At 40.9% G+C, this 22,145-nt stretch overlaps 1 protein-coding gene across 5 annotated transcripts in view; it reads right to left on the reverse strand.

The window, feature by feature from the left end:
- Positions 1–22,145, reverse strand: part of DNAH7 (dynein axonemal heavy chain 7) — a 244,255-nt gene that overhangs the window by 152,343 nt on the left and 69,767 nt on the right. For all 5 annotated transcript variants that reach the window (XM_075934216.1, XM_075934215.1, XM_075934214.1 and 2 more), the window contains 5 exons: positions 19,645–19,831; positions 8,472–8,665; positions 6,116–6,314; positions 5,354–5,494; positions 2,329–2,541 (listed from right to left, as the gene is read on the reverse strand). In XM_075934216.1, the coding sequence (XP_075790331.1) occupies positions 2,329–2,541; positions 5,354–5,494; positions 6,116–6,314; positions 8,472–8,665; positions 19,645–19,831 (934 nt within the window). The remainder of the gene's footprint in view (positions 1–2,328; positions 2,542–5,353; positions 5,495–6,115; positions 6,315–8,471; positions 8,666–19,644; positions 19,832–22,145) is intronic.

Consider the following 22,145-nt stretch of genomic DNA (forward strand, 5'->3'; position numbering starts at 1 on the left):
ACATCCTGCAATAACCACGACAATCAACAAGTTCTTAGCTTTCAGCAGAGAATGGACATAGTCTGCCATGCTCATCTGGGAATGTCTAAGCATGTCCCTAGGCACAGACATGTAACCATGCACTCTGCTCTGTTGCCAACATGGATCAATAGGGTCACAAGTGATTTTCAAAATATTAGCTAAGGATCAGACTTATGTAGTCCTCCAGAGGTATTCTGATCACAGTTGTGTTGTATCTGCCAGTTTTTGAGCAGTTGTTCAGGATTCTCAGAATTTTAAGTAGCTTTTCAATCAAACTCAAAACCAGATCTTATTTGCACACTCTTTTACTTATGTCTCTGCTGGATGTTTTGTTGGTGTATATACAGTAGTGACCAAGCTTATGGAGACTATAAAATAGAGGGTAGCACACACACAAAAACAAAACATGCCTGGGAGAAATTACATCTATGAGAACCATTGGTAATAGGGGAGAATCAGTATCAAGAGATATCTTGAGAGAAGAAATAAATAGTTCAGATACAAAATATGGAGATGTAACGGACTGCACTAAAATAAACTATTTCACAATGCCCCTTTAATATTGTCTTTACTTATCCATAAAACCAAACACTGTAGTTACCAGAGTGTAGGGTCATGCTTAGGAGGTAAACCCTTAAGATCTATCTACAGTTACAGGCCACAGTATGAAAATGTTTGGGAACTGCTCTAGCACAGCAGCTCAAATATAATTCAAGTGAGTAGTGGTAAATTATACATGTTAAATGACCTACACAAAAATAAGATGCATCCAGATTTTTTCTACTATATAAAAATATCTCTAATTAAAAATGAAACAATAAATGTTAGCAATGCACATGATTTTATCATCCCAATGATGGAAACAGTATTTGAACTGTTGCCTTAAATGTGAAACTTCTCTAAGTTCTTATAGCTGCCCTGGGGGTGCCAAGACTCTGCTGCCTGACCTGGGGCCTTCAGGGTTCCACTGCCCTGCTGCCAAGGGCCGCCACAGCTCTGTTGGTCCAGGCCTGCCGAAGCTTCACTGCCCCAGGGCTGCTGGGGCTCCACTGTTCCACAGTCAGCTCCAAAGCCACCAGGCTCCTGGTTCCACTCCATGCTGCCAGCCTCTCAGGGTTCTCTGGTCCAGCAACATCCAATGATCCTGCTGGACCACAGAGAAGAGGAGAGCAGAGAGTCCCTGACCAGAGAGGTTCAACCTGTCCTACTAAAAATGCATCTGTACGTGAAAAAGAGGAAATAATGAGATTGAAACTGCAAATGATTCTCAGAGTGCCAAGTCGTAAGCAAATAAGCAACCTGACAGCCTCATATCTGTCAATCTCATCCAAGAATTGGTTCAACAGACTTTGAAAACTATGCCTCTTTTCTGTTATGCACTGACTGATCATTACCTAAAAACTCAATCAAAATGAGTTATCTGAGATCTCTTTAATTATTAAATAATTCAAAGGCATTACAATTTATCAATCCTTACAGATTATTGTTAACTATTAATTTATAACAATACGGTGCATCTGTAAATCTTATTGTAGCCCAGAACAGTCCATGTTTAGATGCAAGACCAAGTGGCATTTTGAAAAATACGTTAGCACATCTTTCGTATAAGGCTAGTATAGAGGTTCCAGTCTTCTGGTATCAACCGTTCTCAACAGATTTATCTAATTACTGTTACAAGCTACTCTTTATACTGAAAGAGTTCTTTCTGATGAAAACAATGTTTAAAAACAGCATGTTTGGAACTTTGCCAAGAAGTGTAATGCATTCTCATAATGCTGAAATCTTGTTAAGAAATCAACTGAAGCCTATAATTCAAAACTTCATATCACTAAAAAGTTTCAACCTAGCCAACTGTTAGGGAATCAAATTGTAAACTTAGACCAAATTAGTTTTTATCTTTAAACTTTGTGTAGATTCAGAAAGTGCATGGACAGATAACAATGATGACAAAAGTAGTTTTAATTAAAATAATGTATGTCTGATTACTGTCCATTTTGTTTTGCAATTGGCAGAATGATTGGGTAGATATATTTTGCCATTAGCAAAAATGCTTATATTACCATAACTATTACTAGGGCTCGACAAATCGCTATATCTACTCGCCTATGGCAAGTAGATTTCAGCCGGTCGCCCCGTTCACCGGCGCTGCGCGCATGCGCTGTACCAGTCTGGCGCATGCGCGGTGCGGGGCTGGCGAGTAGATCTCGCCACAGTTCATCGAGCCCTGACTTATGTCATCAAGCAAGCACAAACTGAAAAGCTGTGAACAGAAATTATCTTCTACTAGGATTCAATGTCATCCCTTACCTCCCAGTAGTACCTCAGCTGACTTAGCCATTCAAAGTCACTTTCATCATTGACTTTCTTGCTTACTAGAGATGCAAGAACATCCCTAGCATGAACATCCAGTACAACAAGTGCTCCAAGTGTCACTCGATTCTGCTTAGACAGCTTTCCTCGCACCAAGGTAACAATATCATCAATCTGTTTAGTATTCTGTTCCAGATAATCTTCAAGTGCCTGAGAAAATTAAAAAAATATTAGTAGGTTTACATTATAAATACAAGGAACTACCACAAATTCTGCTTATTTTACCATCAAAATTGTGTTATAGTGCTTTTATGATGTACTTTGACAAAGAAAAATATTAGAAATTTTCATTGGTATATTTCACGTTATTTGCTTTTAAAGAGTATGTAATCCTCACGTGGACTTTGCCAGCTCCTAGAACTCTGGACTGAGCCTCCAGTGAGTTCTTGTCTAGAGTCTACAACAATAATGGGTACTAAAGTTCTCTAACACTATTTCCCAGAATGGTTTGAGTCAGAACTTCAGGCAGAATAGACTAGAAGCTCCTGCTGAGGCCACTAAGGAGGTTCTAAATTAGATTATATGAACAAGTTTGCTGAGCCAATCACGAGCAAGGGCTATTCATCCCCCTCAATGAATAGGCAGCCTGATTCAGAGACACAGGATATGTCTACAATGCACTTTAACACCATGGCAGGGCTGTGGCAACTGACTCAGGCTTGCACAATTCAAGCTAAGGAGCTGTTTAACTGCACTGCAGATATTCAGGCTTGAGTATGGCCATCAGAATTTTCTTGCGCAAGAGTGTACATGCAATTTGGATACTCTCTTGTGCAAAAGCACATCGCTTTTGCGATGCACTTTGAGGTCTGGTTGTGTTTTGTGCAAGAAGTTTTTGCACAAAAAATCTTGCACAAAAGGCTTCTTGTGCAAAAACCCTGCAGTGTAGACGAAGCCTGGGTTCTGGGACTTCATAAGCAGAAGGTTCCTAGTGCTTGGGCTCCTGACCAGGCCTGCACATCTACACTGCAATTAAACAGCCCTTTGGCCTGAGCCCCTTAGCCTAGTCAGCTGGCCTGGTCTAGCCATGGGGTTTTTACTTGGAAGGTGGGGAATACGTTGATTTGTTAATGATTTATAAGTTAACCCTAACTCTTTCCTTACACAGATCCTGTTTTCTTGTTTGCAGTAAAGCCACTACTCCTTTGCTATACTGTTATTTTTGGATGTGTCATGCATTTGCTGGGGTTTGTATTAATGTACTGTATTGGTTTTCATGTACTGGTATATATACTTCTTGCCAGCAATGGTAACATAATTTATTTTCCCAATGGATAACACCTTTTGTGTTTCGAGCACAGTGAGGAGTCACCTTGGTGGAAGCACAAGTCATTCAAAAAAAGTAAAAGAACCCATTCCCCAACCCAGGTGAAGAGTGGGGAACCCAAGCAGTAAGCCCCAGGAAGGAGCCTTGACCCACACATTATGAAAGGAACTATTTATAATACATAAAAGATGTAAATATATTACTAGAAGTATTACAGCATCTATTATTTTCTCCCATGGATATAGGAAATGGTCCTTATCATTTTGTAGTTTTTATATTATGAAATTCCAAGTCCTCTCTCAAAAGTTATAGAGATACTATCAAACAGAAAATCACATTTGTGTCTGCAAATTTTGTACCTACTATAGATGTAAGTACAGGCTGAACCTCTCTCTGGTCTGACAACATCTGTGGTCTGGCATGATTTTAGTTAGCCAGATGTCTACTTATCACGGGTGTGGACAAGTTTCTTATGGTCCCAAAAGTTTGTTTACAGCCACCATTTCTGGCTCCCAGTGATTTGTGCAGTTATTTAGCTCTAATTTACCCTTAAATGTTTTCAAAGAGACCAGTAACCAGTGAAAGTATTGGTAATGCTACTAGACAATATTAGCCTCCTGTGGTCCAGCAAATTCTCTGGTTCGGCACAGGTCAGGTCCTGAGAGTGCCGGACTAGAGAGGTTCAACCTGTAACAACTATGTCTATAATTGAAAGTAGCTAATGAGGAGAAAATATTTTCCTCAATTTTCTTTTCAGTTCGAAGTAGGAATAAGAGATCCTCCGGAAAAGGACTTTATTCCGGAGGATCGCGCCAGTCTAGACGCTTTTTTTCCGGCTTTTCCCCAAGCCGGAAAAAAAGCGGCGGACATGTTTATTTAAATCCGCGGGGGATATTTAAATCCCCCGCGGATTTCCCTATCCTGACTTACCTGATTTGCATCCCTTTTCCGGAAATTGTGGCCAGTGTAGACGTAGCCTACGTGTGTGGGTTACACTAACTTATATGGGGAATGCTGCTTAGCTTTGGCCCAGTGTTTGTAGGATAGACCTGCCATGACTGAGTGGGGCAAGGGATTCTAGTGACAAGACATACAATGGTGGACCCAGGTGGTTAAAACAACCATCCTGCCAAATATCCAATTGAGGAGGAAAGCAGAAGAAAGAAAGATACAGTGTCATTCCACAAAAATCAATAAAAGTTGAAGTTATAAAGCAAAATTGTTGAGAAAAATTGCTATCACTAACATTGGCCTGTAACAGAGTTTCTTGAGAACTGTACAATACCAGGCATTTTAGAGTTATACACCCCATTTTATATTTAATGGTAGTCAGAGATTTAGGGTTGCTCTGATCTTGAGGTTGTGTCCCTGATCATCTTGGCTAACAGATATCGATGGCACATATCTAGCACATGCATGTCACTGAGATATATGTTCAATTGTTCAAGAAGCTCCATTCCAATATAGTTTGAATTCTGAAGCATCATTACATATAGTAGATAAGAAATATTTCCTTCATATTCTCTAATGGTAAAAATTCAGGTACACTTTTCAGTGGATTTTCCAAAACATAACAAATAGATATCCATCTAAATATTTCTGAATTCAATGTTTAGACAACATGAACCACTGCATTACTCTAATTTTATGTGACAGTAACTTAAATTGTTCTTATAAGTTTTAAGATATATTTACCTGTTGGCCATTTCTAATAGATCTTTGTACCTCCAAAGTCCAGAAAGCCTGGGATACACAAAGAACTGTCTGTCCAGGCCATTCCCTCACCCAGTTAATACGTATAGATCTTGGATAGGCTTCAATTGCATCTGCAATCACCTAATCATATGGGGGGGGGAAACATAGTGTAGATCTGAGACATACCAAATCAGTTTAGGATAGGCTTTAGTCTTGAGTCAGCACCAAATCAGAGCTAAGATTCAGGTCCAAGATCAGTTCCACGACATTAATCTCACAAGAAGTTTCCCAAAATTTCAGCCCATAGTGGAAATCTCAAAAGATCAATCAACTGATACACATTTCCAAGATCCTAATTAGTAGGAATCTCATTAGGTAGTCTCTTAGCAACTATAGGTCTGGGAATGAGAAACAGGAAACGTAGTACCATTATACCAGAGCACTACTGGTAGAACCACCAGTCCAGGTCAAAACAAAATTGCCTCTATGTTGTGCTTAAATGCCTAATTTCAGCAAAGCAATGAAGTGCATGCTTAACTGTAGAATTTTGTTCAGTCCCACTGACTTCAAAGGACACTTTTAAAAGCTTTCTTGAACCAGGGCCAAGTGAATATAGTAATTTTGTACTTCATGTAATACATAATGCCATTTCTACAATGGATTACCTTGCTTGATTGCAGCATCAAGAATATATCAGTAATGGTATAGACTGCCTTGTCATGTTTTGCAGTACACAAAATAAAAAAGAATATATTTTATTACCTTGTGAATAGAACTTAGCATAGCTGTCTCCAACTCAACGAGCCACTTTTCAACTTGACCTCTAGCTTTAGATGTTGAGATTGTTTCTATGAGTTCCACTACCTCCCCTTCACTGCTTTTTATATGTGTTATGTCTAAAACATCAGTGAACTCTACACTTGCGATTCCTTCAAAACACTTTTTCAAGTGAGGGTTCACCCTTGAAGAAAAGAAAAGAAAACACAGAATGTAAGACTAAATAACCAAACTTAACATTAAAGCTTAGCCAAACTATTCTCCACCAATACTATAAAAGAAGAAAGAAATGTAATTCTTAAGATATTTTGGAGGAATTTACTTGGGAAAAAACATTTTAACCTGCTAATATTCAAAGATTTACACATATGCACTCTTAGGCTATGTCTACACTAGCAGGTTATTTTGAAATAAATTATTTTGAAATAATAAATCCTGAAATAACTATTTCAAAATAAGCTTTTTCCTCTTCACAAGCAGGAATTACTATTTCGAAATAACAGGCTTGGTAGTGTGGACGCTCACCTTGTTGTTTTGAAATGTAGAGATTCCCTTAAAGATTTACATATGCACATACATATGCTTTGAAATAATAATATAAATATTGTTCAGGTCCTCAGCAATTTAAATACAGTTAAGGCTCAGTCAACACTAGTTTAATTGTTCATCTTCCTTTATGATCAAAAACTCCTTTACACTTACTTATATATTCCATACAAATAATTACATTAAAACAACATTGCAAATGAAGTGATTAACAAGTTGCCAGTGAAGTGATTAACTGCAACCTTAATTCTGCTCCTTGTGCATATATAATTTACAATAAAGTCTTTCGTAAAATGATAGAATATTTCTTTCTTTCCTTTTTTTTGTTCCCATAATGTATCCTGTCTCATTTATTGCAGTATGTACACTTCTCAGTGAATGAGTCAGTTGTTTAACATTCATTTTTATCCTAACTGTTCAATTAACAGTCTTCTGGAGCATTCACTGCACACTGACATCTACACTGCACATCAATTTTGAAATAAACTATTCTGGAATTGTTATTCCGAAATAGCTTATTTCAAAATAGCATGTCTACACTACAGGAAAGCCTCAAAATCAGTCGAAGGCAGGATTCCCTAATGTAGACATGCTTTCTCTCTTTACAGCCCCAGGAGGCAATGGGGAAGAATAACTTAGAGTCTACACAGTAGAGCTTAACTCGAACTAAACTACTCAAATTGAGCTATGTCAATTGCGTAGCTTATTATGAAAAACCTTATTTTGAAATTTGGAGCATCTACACAGCACTTATTTCAAAATAGAGCACTATTTCTTCCACTTCCCTTACTCCTTGTACAATGAGGGTTAAAGGAGTTGGTGTAAGAAGTTCTCCAGCTTGACTGTATTTCAACATTATTTTGAAATAACTGCCTGCTATGTAGACACGGACTAAGTTATTTCAAAATAACACTAGTTATATCAAAATAATGTTGCTGTGTAAACATAGACCCAGAAAGGCCCTGGCGAGGGGCTATTTCAAAATAGCAGTGGTGCGTCTACACACGCCTTATTTCGAAATAGCTATTTTGTAATAGGTATTAGTCTACGTAGAATGAGGTTTACAGGTTTCAGAATAAGCTTTCCATTATTTCAAAATTATTTTGAAATAATGGAATGGATGTGTAGATGCTCACACAGTTATTTCGGAATAAAGGCTGTTATTCCAAAATAACTTTGATTTGTAGACATACCCTAAGTGAATTGAGGATCACCAAACTTAACAAGTATTTTCATTGACTTCAGTAGAACTACTTGTGGGGTAAGATACAATTTAGAGTAAGTAAGAGTTTCACAATCTAGCCATTAATGAGACAGTAATCTTACCAAGTATGAAATCTATTATTAACATACAGTTTAAGCTGTACAGAAGGCATTACCAAAATTGCATGGGGGTAAACCGTACCAAAAACTCCAAGGCTTAGTATTACCAAAGGTGTCTCAGTTTCTACATCAAACTCAGTCCTCTATAAGTAACAGCAGGAATGTTATGCGCTTTTTCTAATTTAGCTTTCAGTCTCTATCTTGACTCTCATTTTACTGAATTGCTCTAGTGTGCAATTGCTCTAGATGAACAGTTTGGCAAAACGTACCTGAATTTAATTAATACATATTTTAAAAGTAACCATTTTTGGTTTGGATTCTTACTTGATAACGCAAGGCCCATTCTTGTAGTTACTTCATATGCATACGTCTTAATGAATAAAATGAGAATTCTATGCTGGGAGCAGCTACAGGACCATACCTTTAAATGCATGTATTAGGCACCTCACATGTATATTAAATATTACTGTACCGTGTGGGATCTTTGGTTTCTGAAAGTATCTCAAGGAGTTCATCGTTAGATAAGAAAAAGAATCTTGGGAAGAAAAGGCGCTTCTTTTCTAAGTATTCATTAAGTCCCTTAAGAATTAGTTCCAGCAATTCATTGCACTTTTTTAGCTTTTCCAACATCTTGTCTATCATCACCACTGTCAGAACATGTCTGTCCTGAAAAACAAAATGAAATTATTCAAAAAACTATATAACTCAAAAAAGGTTGATGTTGTAATGAATTCTTTGCCACTCTGACATAGGAAGAAAAATCTGGAACAAAGTTATGTTTGAAGAGCTCTTTATTTTACTTGCAATTCTGCTTTTTGTGCATATTTTATTCTAAATGTTTTATATTAATCTTTTTAATATCTGATTTTTGATTAAGGTGGCTTAATAGAAGGTAGTAAAGGAAATTTTTCAATAATCCACAGTTACTATATGAAAATACAATCCAAAACATGATCCAATCCTAGTGTGATCTACATACATTCATAACTGGGGCTGGCCCATAATCTGTAGTCAGCCTATATAATTCACTAACACAAAAGATCAAAGAGATGGCATTAAATGGATTTTTTAAGAAAAGCCTCTGGATAATTTTATGGCCTACAACAACATTGATCATTACATTCTGTGATACTCTACCTCAAATTCGCACTCTGGAACCCACATACAGTAAAACGCCAATTGTCCAGCATCCAGTGGTCCGGCACTCCCAATAGTCCAGCACCAACTGGAACCCGGAATTGCTCTGACCAGCTGGACAATTGGAGCTGCTCCGTGCCACTTCCCCAAGTCCACCGCTGATCAGTTTCAGCAGCGGCGGACTTGGGGAAGCCATGGGGCAGAGCACCTGGGGTGCTACTGTCTTGGTCCCTCAGCGCCGCCCCTCACCTGAGCGGCACTGCAAGACCAACTCAGCAGAACCCCTGCTGTTCTGCCCCATGGCTTCCCCAAGTCTGCCGCTGGTCAGTTTCAGCAGCAGCAGACTTGAGGAAGTCGTGGTGCTGAACAGCTGGGATGCTGCTGGGTTGGTCCTGCAGCGTCGCTCAGGTGAGGGGCGGCGCTGAGGGACCAACCCAGTAGCACCCCAGCTGCTCTGCCCCATGGCTTCCCCAAGTCCGCCGCTGCTGAAACTGACCAATGGTGGACTTGGGGAAGCCATGGGGCAGAGAAGCTGGGGTGCTGCCAGGTTGGTCCTGCAGCACTGCCCCTCACCAGCACCCGGTTCACCCCACACCGTGCCGTTCCCCACCCGACACCCCCCGCCAGACCTGTCACAGCCCCCCTGACAGAGTACCTCCTGATACTCCGGCATATCTGATAATCCGGCATCCCCTGGGTCCCAAAAGTGCTGGATTATTGGAAGTCTGCTATATTTTAAAATGATATGATTATGATATGTTTTACTCAAAATATACCTTGTGAGGCATCATTTTAAAAGTTTTGCTCTGTTGATCCTATTGGATCATTATATATGAAGTACTGTATATGTGTTACTGAAATATTTTGCGAGTTTGAGAGGTGCCTAGAGCCAACCTAACAAAGGCAAAAGAATACCAGCCAGATGTGCAGATTGGCAGTTAAATGGAATCCAGTCTTCCAATGGCCATCCTGGAGACTTCTTGGAGAGCACACATATGCAATGGAGACTGTTTGACCAATGGGGACTGCCTGATTCCCACATCCCAGCAAAGATCTTTTCAGCAAGATAGAGGAGAATATAAAAATAGGGGAAGATACATAATCTCTTAGCCCTACTCCACATCCAGTTCAACTGGAAGAATGTCTGGAAGACAAAGACTTTGAACTGGGGAAAGGTGGTCCCAGGTTGGAAAAGAATTTCAGCCTATGCATTAAGGATTTGCAATCTACTTGTATCCTTTTGCCCTGGTCTACACTAGGGAGTTATTTCAAAATAACCCCTCTTAGGTCGAATTAATAAGCAGAGCATCCACACAGGTTGGTTATTTCAAAATCTGTACTCCTGCTTTCCTCAGGGAATTACACTAATTTTAAAATAATTATTTCAAAATAGTGTTAGTATGGATGCTCCACTGCTGCTAAATCAAAATAATTAGCCTTCAGAGGCCTCTCACAACTTGCAGTTTTGACCGCTCTGGCCACACCTGGCATCTCCACTAATCCCCTTCTCCTGTGGAGCTTAAAACCCCAGGCAGCAGGGAAAGGCTTGTCCCATGTGGCAACAGAGCAGCATCTGAGGGAGCCATGACAGATCCCAATGATCCCTTAGAGCCTCCAACGGCTGCCAGCACTCCTGATGCTCCCTCATTTGCCACTAGCCAGGGATGCAGGAGAGCTCTGGCATGGACTGGTACAGAGATCCTGGCCCTCCTAAAGGTCTGCGGAGAGGAGACCAACCTCCAGGATCTCCACACCAGGAAGAGAAATGAGGATATCTATGGGCGGATTGCTGCCAGCCTGGCCAACAAAGGCTACAACCGAACCCTGGACCAGATCTGGATGAAGATCAAGTTGCTCCAGCAGGCCTACAATAAGGCCAGGGAGCAGAGTGGATATTCCGGGGTGGCACCACACAGCTGCCACTATTATTATGAACAGCTGGATGCCATCCTGGGAGGGGGGCTGTTCACCTCCCTCCCATTCTCTTTGATTATGAGAGGCAGGATTCCGGCCTCCGTGTTGGGACACCTTCCCACAGCAAGCCACCACCAAGGAATCTGAGATCACGGAACCATACAGCAGTTCTGCACATGGCACAGGTCATGCCTGCACTCAGGCAGCATTTGCTTCAGGTCAAGCATGGCAACGCAGAAGGCATTGATCCCATGCATGAGATCCTGCTGGGGGAAAGAAAAGGAGGGGAACCCAGTAGCAATCTCTCTGACAAGTGGTATCTAGTGCTCATACACAGCTCCCCCAACACCACCTTGTGCAGATATAGAAGTTCTCTCTCTGTGGGACACCACCAGTGCCAGTCCTGGTGTGTGGGGGACACAGTAGGAAGCTAAGCCTGCTGTCTGGGCTGGTCTTTGTCCTGCTGGAGCAGCATGCGAGCGATCTGGACAAACTGCACCATGAGGTGCAGCACAAGACCCATATGCCTACCACTGCTTTGCAGCATCTTTGGCTCCATGTGGCATCTGCAAGGGCAACCAGAACAAAATGCATTCCTTTTGTGTCCCGCAAAAGGGGATTGACCAAGCAGTCACAGAACATCTCCACCATCCTGGTGCCCTCCTTAAACTGCTTCCAGAGGCTCTAAGTCCAAGGTAGGCTCCAATCAGCGTGGATGTACTATTTCAAAATAATTCTGACTAATTTCAATGCTCCCCCATAGTGGGGACACACTATTTTGATTCTGTTAAATCGGGAGTTATGTCAAATTTCATTATTTCAAAATAATTTTCTAGCATAGACAGGTGAGATTCAAATCCTGTTTAGATTGTAGAACTTAATCTGTGGATTTATTTTTATTCCTTAGGTAACCAACTTTACTCTATGTTTACTATATATAAGCACTTAAAATTCATCTTTCCATAGTAAATAAAGATGTTTTAAGTTTCACCTAAAAGAGTGTGTTTTAGTTGAGTTGCTTGGGCAATCTCAACATAGTTAACAAAGATTAGTATTTGTCCATTCCCCATTGAGCAAATAGAGAACTGAATAACAAACTTGTATTGGCCAGGCTTCTGGCCAGTGCAAGACAATAAAGTTCTGGAGTGCAAGACTAGGACTGGGGGGGGGGGGGGGGAATTGGCTGAAGCCACTGAATTGTTAGTTCATAAGTGATTAGGAGAGCATTCAGGTTGTACATTTGTATGTGTTCCTGTCTGTGGATGCCTGTATAAGTGTAATGCCAATCAGAGATTTGTAGCTTGACAACAGCATCACAGTGTGAGAGGGATATCCCAGGCTGGTGGTAGAGAGGGTTCAGCAGTCCCACAGTCCAGATTGCATACCAGGAATCCTATCACACCCTTTCTAAGGGGATAGTCAAATTTCATGGTTTCCTCCCAGGTCAGAATTCCTTTCTCCCTTGTGTAAAACCTATTGGGGTATGAAGAATTAATAGGGGTCTGGGATGGCTATACATTAGTGGTAGGGGTCTGGCCAGAGCAGGTATTTGTCCTTTGAACATATGTAATGGACAGGGGGAGTGCTGACTAGCATCTGATGACTAAGGGGTTAAACACAGTGGCTAGCAAAGGTGTTGGCTGGGGTCCAGGAGAACCAGTTGAGATAGATGGTTGAAATTTGAATTGGATATAGGTTCCCTGACTGCTTTCTTTGTGTGGGAGAGTTAAACCAGGAGTTGAGACACACAGAATGATTTAAATCCAGGCAGGACTATTATGCTTCCAAGGAATTCAGGGCATGGAAGTGGACTGAACAAAGAGAAAATTGGAAGTAAGTAAAAGGGAAAAGTGAATCCAGTCACATTCATGGTAATTTTTCTTTATTTTGTGGTTTGGTTTGAATTGCTCAGTGTGAGTCTATGCCTCACCTCCCAAATTACCATCTAAGCATTGTTCCTAGAGATTTTCTCTGTGTTTTAATTTGTTTTCCTTAGTTGCTCTATAACATCTAGCAACCAAGTATGTTTCTGCAAGTTTATCCTTTGTTTTGTAATAAAAATCACTTTTTTGTAAGGTGATGATTTGATTCTTGTGTCCTGGAAGGTCTGTCTGTGTGTATCTGCATGCTTCTGACTGAGGGGTCATCTACCAGAGACTGAAACTTGTTTTTCTCTTTTCTTTTGTCAAGTTTTTTGGGGGCAAAATAACGTCAGGTATCCTTTGAGGTGCTTTCAAGTGTTAACCCCTGATTTTTAGGAGTAAAAAAGCACTTGATAGTGGCAGCGATTCCCCAAAATCTGTGTATAATTATTCTGGGGGGAAGGTTTTTTTAACTTGTGCCTGTAGAAGCAATGTTTTGAAGCTCTCTTGCGGGACCTCACTTTCTGCACTCAAAGTGCCAGAGTGGGGAACAGCCCTGACAACGTGTTTTTTTCCCCTCTGTTCTTGCAGTCTGAAAAAATAGATAAAAAGGTCTGACCAAAGCATCTATTACTTTTTCTGATTTATAAATATGCTCTTTCCCTCCATTCTTGCAGCCTAGTAAAGAAATAAGCAGCTGCTCCTCTTTATTGTGTCTCTTACTTACTCTTATTTCTATGTAAAAATATTTTCAATGTCATATCCTTTGTAATCTCTGTAACCCGCTGACTCAGAAAGTTTGTAGAGTAAAAAAGTGTTAATTTAATTAAAAAGTCTATAAACAGTAATTAGGGTGGGTATAATAATATTCATCACCTGCCTGTTAATATTTATTGCATAGGAGTTAACATTACTAAATAAGAATTTAAGGGAAATAGTAATAAAAGTGTAAATTAACATACTAAAATAAATAAAAAAGTGCAACTGGTGCCAAATTAGTGCTCACTCTGAACTCTGTGATGGAGGTCCAAAGGGAATGAGCATCTGCAATAAAGAGGTCCATCTACTCCATCCACTCCTGGGTCGCCTGTTTCTTCTCTAACAAAAACCTTACATACACTCTGTCAGAAATATTGAGATAGGGATGCTGTGGATGGGTGGCACGTGTTTTCCTACTTGTGAAAAATCATTACTTTAAATGTCAGATTTAGAATAACAGACTTATCACCATTCTATATTAAAGGGTACTGTTGGGTTTTTAAAATATAGAAGAAAGGGAAATATTTTTTTTCACATTCTGTAATGTGTAGCAAGAGTCATTACTGAATATAAACTGGATTTTTTATTATATTTTTGTTCTGTAAAAGATAAAATAATTCACATCAGTAATTTTATCTAAATTAATCCAGAATTTCAGCAAATGAAATGAATTCAACTGTTTAACAGAGATATTATAATTATCTAAAAGTGAGGTACCTAATTTACCATAATTGAAAGAAAATTAGAAGTTTTGCAGACATGTTAGTTTTAATGAATGTCATACTAATTGCAGAGAAGGTGAAGTTGCTTGTGTCTTTTAATCTGTCTTTTAATAAGTCTTATGGTCAATGTATAAGACAAAAAATCTTATTATACTTTACTCACCAAATACAAGTCTTTAAAAGCAAATTAAAAATATAATTAAAAAGTATTAAAATTACCCCATTCAAGTTAGCAATTATTTTGACCAAACATTTGAGTACCTGCAGTCTACCTACCTATGAAACAGAATTAGTTGGTCATGTAATTGATTTTGTTAGACAGAGCACAAACCTAATACCTGATCAAAATATTCTTCTGCAAATGAAGTATACTTACATGAGCCAAAAAAAAAAATCCTAACATTATTTAGCATTCTGTCATTTGCACCCTTAATTATACCAAACATAATAAAAACTGAATTAAATAGGTATTTATGCTTTTCTACCATATAAAGATAAACTGAGCTGTCAAAACTGACACACAGCTAATAACTGGTTTTATTTAAAAAAGCATTTAAAGTGCATATTACTGTACACCCTAGAAAATGTCAAAGAATAAAATCTTTAGTTTCCTTTCTTAGTATGTACATCATCAGCAATTTTTCTGAGTACATTTGATCCTGCAATTCAAAACTAAATGTTGCCAAATGTGAGAAGGGAGATTTTACCTGGTTAATTTTAGATACCTCATTTTCACACATGAAAAATAAGATAAAAAAATAAACATTTTAATTTTTAACCTGGATTTCCTATCTACAGTTCTGAGGAAAGCATCAGGAATGAGAATGCCATTTTTCCTCACATAGTCAAATAATCAGTGTCACCTATTTGATCACTTGAAGGAAAAGAAACTGTATTGCAAATATAATGTTTAAGCTACATATAGTGTATGTAAACAAACTGTTACAATAATCATATACCAAGAACTGTGGTTCCAATAAATTATTTTCAATCTGCCATAGGCTTTGTCTCAGATGCTTTAGCAGAATTTTGAAGTTCTTCTCCACAAAAAATTAACTCTTTTGTAGTTATTTCATTTATGAAATATAGAAATTAAATCACAAAGTAATTTCATTCTCATATGCCTTGATTAAATCATATGCATAATCTTATGCATAATCTATTAGGCAAATTAAAAAACAGTTATATTACATTTCACATACATTTTATAACATGAAGGCATCTAAAGGCAAAAAAGTAAAGAGCAGAGTCAAGTTTAGTATTGGGAGATAAGAAAAAACATTCATATTCATCGTGGAAGTGCCTTCATGTATACCATAAAATCATTTCTGGACACAGACTGCCATCTTCAGGAAAATAATTCCTTTCTGTTTCCTCTGAAAACTGGGTTGCGCCCACGAAAGCTTATGATATCATCTAGATGTTTTGTTAGTCTTTAAGGTGCTACTAGTCTATTTGTTGTTTTTTAAGTTTTTCCTGTTACAGACTAACTCAGCTACCCCTCTGAACTGTTTAATTATAGCGACACTTCAGAAAGGTTTGAATACTAAGTGGTACAATGAGTTATCATAGCATTAAAGAACCCAAATGAACCTTGAGAGGTCATCAGGTCCAGTCTCCTGCATTCATGGCAAGACTATCTAGACCAGTGCTACTCAACACACGACCCATGGGCTGCATGCAGCGTGCGGCCCGTTTGTTTATGGCCCGCAATGCGGTTTGGGTTTTCGTGGGGCTCATCATGTGTCCCACAGATGGGATCCTTTCCACGTGGCCTTCACTGGGAACACGCTCCACAATGGCAAGGTGTCTCCCAGGTCAGGTGAGTAGTGAAAGACACAAGCAGATGGGCTGCCCGGAACAGATGGTTACAGGGTGTCAGTGTTTCTAGCCCCCAGGAAGAAAGTACCAGGAGCGCTGGGGCATTGTGGAAAGTGCTGGTTGTTTAGTCTTGTGTGCAGAATCTGATTGGTGCTGACTGGCTCACTCTGGCCACATTTGGGTCCGGCACTGCAGCTTAAGGTTTAATCTTTGTATTCATGCCTGTCAGTATGAAAGAAGCTATTTGCATATATTTGTACATGCATTTGCATGTATATGCAACCACACTTAAGTTGCAGCCCTCAGCATGTGCTGTATCATTGTGGCCCCCACAACTTACAAAGTTGAGTAGCCCTGATCTAGACCATCCCTGGCAGATGTTTGTCTAACCTGTTCTTAAAAATGTCCAATGATGGAGAGTCCACAACCTCCATAGACAATTAATTCAAATTAATTCAATGATAAACCGCCTGACAGAAACATTTTCCTAATGTCCAACCTAAACCATGCTTGCTGAAATTTAAACCGATTGCTTCTTGTTCTTTACTCAGAGGTAAACAAAAATAATTGACCTCCCTCATTCTTGTAACAAGATTTAATGTATTTGAAAACTCTTCTCATGTCCCCTCTCAGTCTTGTCATCTTCAGAGTAAACAAATCTGATTTTTTTTCAACCCATGTAGGACATTTTTGCTGTTCTCTGGACTTTCTCCAATTGTCCACATCTTTCCTTAAATAAGGAACCCAGTTCTGGACATCATATTCCAGTTAAGGCCTAATCAGTGTGGAACAGAGCAGAAGAATTACTTCTTGCATCTTGCCTACAACACTCCTCTTAGTACATCCCACAATAATGTTTTCTTTTTTTCACAACAGTGTTACACTGTTGATTCATATTTAGCTTCTTATCCACTATGACTCCCCAACAGACCCTGTCCCATCCACTGGACTGTTCAGGAAATCATTACCAGAAGCCCACCCCTGCACTCACTGGCTATTTTGTATCTGCAATAAGAAAAACCACTCACAGCGCTCAGAGGCTGTGATGGTGCACCTGGTGAGTTAGGTCTCAGGAAGCACTCAAATGAGTTGCCGGGAGCGGGCGGGTTACAGGAAGGAGGCTTGGTTCTGTGTGTTGCTGCTACCAGCACAGTGGCAGTCAGATGGATGAACAGATCATTGATGGAAATCTTATTTTATGGTAATCTGCCGCACAGATCTCACTGAAAGTGTCATGTGACTGTTGTGCCATGCATCTCCACAAATTTGCTGGCACAGCAAATGTGGTCTTTGACCCCTGGAGGCTGACATTTCCTCACCACTGTGTCATCAGTGGGGAGAAACCATCACTGTGCAAAGACAAACCATGTATGGTCCAAACTAGCAGTCTAGTAAAAGACCATCCTTTGCTTCCCTGCTCACCCTACACAGTGAAATGTTTTCTAGGATGAATACAGCCTAAGGAAATGAGTGGCCATTACTAACTATCGGGTTCCTGCGCAGTGCTCTCTCCAAGTCACACCTCTCCAGAGTACAGTATGGCCATGCACAAATGAAAAATCCTGCTCCCCGGCACAAATAAGAATCCCTGCCCTGCTGCACTAAGGGATTCCCCTATCCATTCCCTTGCCCCGCTGCACCAAGATGTTTCTCCAGCCCTCGTGGTGAGCTCACCATTGTGGGGTTCCTGTATCTTATTTGTGCTCACTCTGGGACAGTCAGGAAGTGCTAGGTATGTGAACAGAGCAAGTGTTTCTACGGGGTTGGGGCAGTGCTGAGTTTAATGTTAACAATGATATAACATGCTGCAATTGTGTCTTGATAGAGTTGACCCCGCACCAGTGTTTCAAAAGTGTTTTCCCCTCACCTGTTACACTCCTTCCTCATTGCCAATGCAATTTGGACACCAGGGCTACGTCTACACTGAAGGAATTTATTGGCAGAGGCAATGCAAATAAAGCGCTCATTAGCATTTCTCATGCTCTCATTTGCATAGTCTCTTCTGATTCTTTTTGCAGAAGAGGTTTTTGAGCAAAAAAAAGGAGATGGGACCATTTTGCGCAAAAAAACCCCTTTTGCGCAAGATCCTGTATACCTCCTTTTTTGAGGCATAAGGAATCTTGCCCATGATAATTCACAAGCACCTGAAGAACCATGGAGAAATACCCTTTCTGGTGAATGTACACAGAGGCTAGGTTGTCTGGTGCAAGAATTGGAATGTGTGTGCCATCTATCACCCCACCACAGTTTGGGAAGCCTATTCATGCAAACTCATACACAATTTCACACATTTCACAAAATCACGGCCTTCCGGAGCAGCATATGACTGATGGTCCTGCATACTTCCATCAGCATGAGTCCAACAGTCAATTTTCTCACTCCAAAGTGATTGGCGACCGAGTAAAAGCTACCTGGAGTAACCAGCTTCCACAGAGCAATCACAACTTCTCCACTGGCAGGGCAGCTTTCATTCCCATGATCTTGTGTTCCAGGGTAGGGGCAAGCTCAGCACACAGTCCCATGAAAGTGGCTTTCCTCATCCAAAAGTTCTGCAGCCACTGCTCATCATTCCAGGCTTTCATGACAATGTGATCCCACAACTCAGTGCTTGTTTCCTGATCCCAAAAGTGGCATTCCACTGTGGTCAGCACCTTCGTGAATGCCATAAGAAATCTTATGTAGTGTGAATGCTGCATAGACTCCTCATCATCACTGCAACTTCAGGAATAACATCATTTGTGATGTGTTAGTGAGACCTATCAGCATTTTCGTCAACAGCTGTGGATCCATTCCCGTAGACCGAGGAGGCAGCGTATGCAGCAACAAGAGTAATTGAAAAATGGTGCCAAATGTGGACAGAAACACAGGGGTTGCTGCGATGTGAAATGATGCACCACAAGACATTAGGACAGGACCCAGAATGCCCTGCACCCCCCCTCCACCTTCCCACAAAACTCTGCAGCAGAAGAGGAAGAGGTGCTCTTAAGCTAGATGCCCAGAATGTACCAATCTGAAAAGTGCTGCAAGTGTCATAATTGTGGTCACATTACTGCACTGGTGGCTCACAGTGTGGACATCCAATAGTGTTTTCACTGCTGTGCTCTGTGAGGGGTACTGTAACAGCCAGCACTTTGCATGTGCCAGTGTAGACAAAGCCTTAGGAATGGTATTGCAGTCAATCTTTAGTGCTGAAAGAAGTGAATTGTTTTTTAAATTATTTTGTTTAACTGCTGTTTAAACTGTTTAATTTTACTTGTTTATATACTGTCCATCTATGTAGCTGAAATAGGTTCGATAATCAACATTTTTTTAAAAGAATAAGGAAAACAGTTAGTAGGAAATATACAGAACACATTTTTACCTTACCATAAACAATTTTCTGATGCATACTACAAATACACCCACTTTCCCTTAAGAGAGTTGTTCTTACCTGCAAGACAGATTTCATTAAATCTTTCCACGTTTTGTCCACAGTGGTGAATCGCCTACCTTCCTCGGGCATTTGAGCCATAATGTCAGGAGAGCTGAAAATTGGCTCCAAATACAGCCAAGTAGCTTGAACCTTTAGCCACTCATCCAGGATTTCCTGTACCAACAACAGCTTTCCTTCCCACTCCCTATAAAACAGAAAGCATTGATTCAAGCACTGCATTAAACCTAACAGTATAATTTTTTACTTAGAAAGTCTTCTGTACAAAATACATACTAATTGAACAGGAACTGGACCACATAAATAATAACTTCAATGTATTAAGTACTTTCCAATATCATTAGTTTTTCTTCCTGATAAAGATAAATTATGGTAACTTGTTCTCCAAAACTACAAGAGCTCTTTAAAACACAGATCCTTACTCCTCACTTCCCATATAATACCTTTGCAAGCAGACTGGAGAGTATGTGTTAATAAGCATTAAGGATGTATCTTTGGTCAAAATGGGTGTGTAAATACTGACATACAGATTCCAATAATTATTTGTGACATGGATCCTAAACATGAGTCCAATACTGATTACACTGAAATAATTCAAGTAGTGTAGGTTGGCTTCTAACTGATCCAAATCCATTGGAATATTTCCATTGATCTGAGTAAGCTTTGAATCAGACCCTAGATGAGGATCTAGGTTAAGGGTGGGCAATAATTTTTAATGGGGAGCCACTCCAAGATTTTGGCAAGTGGTTTAGGGCCACATTTCTACCGAGAGGGTTTGGGGTCTGGGACAGAGGTTGGGTGCAGAAAGGAGGTTGGGGTAGGAGATTGGGTGCAGGAAGGGGTGTGGAGTCTGAGAGGGAGTGTGGGAGAAGGAGGGGGTTGGGATCTGGGGCAGAGGCTTAGGGTGCAGAGTCTTGGAGGGAGTGGGGATGCAGGAGAGGATTCTGGCCTGGGGGAAGGGTGTAGGAGAGGTTCTGGAAAGGAGTTGTGACCTCGGGGAAAAGGGTACAGAGAGTTTGGGTGGTGGCCTGGTGCAAGTAGTTGGCAAGGAATGCCAGAGACAGGCTCTGGCTGGGAGGCACTTACCTAGGCAGATGCCAGTCAGCAGCCCTCCACACAACCTCCTTCCAAGCCGCCCTGCTCCCTTCCCGGCAGCCACACTGAGGCCCGGTATTTTTTTCCCAGGGTGCCTACTGTGGCAGGTAGTGTGGAGGTGGGTAATGCCAGTCAGGATGCAACTTAATGTGAAACGGGTGTACCCTGTAGCGATGGTATTGTCGGAATGTGGTGGGGGATGAATGCTATGAGAAGAACATGCTCCTCTGTTCATACTCAGTCACCCCGGGGTGCCCCTGTAAGTGGTCTCCAACCTTTTTACACCGAAGATCACTTTTTAAATCTCAGAACAAGCAAAGATCTACTGCCCCATCCTTCCCCCAAGACCCCACCCCTTCCTAGAAGCTCTGCCCTCTCTATTCTCCTCCTCTCCATCACTTGCTATCTCCAGCCCTTATAAACTCTACACTGCCACTTTTTTCCCCAATTCTTATGTAGGAAGAGGTTTTTCCGACATTTGGCCTGTCTAGACTGGACCAAATGTTAGAAAAAACCCTTCTTTTGGAATCCCCCTTATTCCTCGTTCCACGAGGAATATAGGGGTTACCAAAAGAGCATGTTTGCTCTTCCACTAAAAAAAGCAGAAGAACAAATGCATCCCTGGATGTGGAAGAGTTTTTCCAGGATATCTCTGGAATCCTGGAAAAACTCCTGCAGTCTAGCCGAACCCTCACTGGGTTGAGACAGGATGTGTGGGCTCTGTGGTGGGAATGGGAGATTTGGGTGTGGGAAGGGGTGAGAAGAGCAAGGTCTGGGCGTAAACTTGGATGCAGGAGGAGGTAGAGAAGGGGATCCTGGGTCGGGGAGGGGGCTCCAGGCTGGGGACTGTTGGGGTCAGATGGAGGGTTGCAGTACTACGCAAGCCACAGGCTTGTGGCTGTGAGGGTGCAGGAATTTGGGCTGAGGTATGTGAGGGGCCCAGGGCAGGGGGTTCCAGTGTCTGATAGGCTCAGATCTAGGGTCTGGGAAGGTGCAGGAGTGTTATGATGCTGCGGCCAGATAGGGGCTTGGCCCCAATTGGGGGTTTGTTGGCCAGGCTTCATTTTTAAATAAAGTACTATGTCAAACACAAAAAGTTTCTGCATTGTCTTTATTTATGAGAAAACATAAAAACAGAAAAGTCAGTTGGGGCCACACAAGGGAGATGCAAAAAAAAACTCCTCCCCAAAACCCCTCAAGCCTCACTAATGTGGCCCCAACTGTGCTGCTGGAAACAGGGGAAATGGTACTGGGGAAGGGTGCTAGTGGGTGCTGGGGCAGGGGATAGAGTGCTGGGGAGGGGTCAGAGTTCTGCAGCAGGGGACAGGGTACCAGTGGGAGCAGAGGAAAGCGTGCTGGGGTAGGGGCAGGGTTCTGCAGCAGAGGACAAGGTGCCAGTGGGGAAC

The sequence above is a fragment of the Pelodiscus sinensis genome, chromosome 7 (assembly GCF_049634645.1).
Source record: "Pelodiscus sinensis isolate JC-2024 chromosome 7, ASM4963464v1, whole genome shotgun sequence".
Lineage (NCBI taxonomy): Eukaryota > Metazoa > Chordata > Testudines > Trionychidae > Pelodiscus > Pelodiscus sinensis.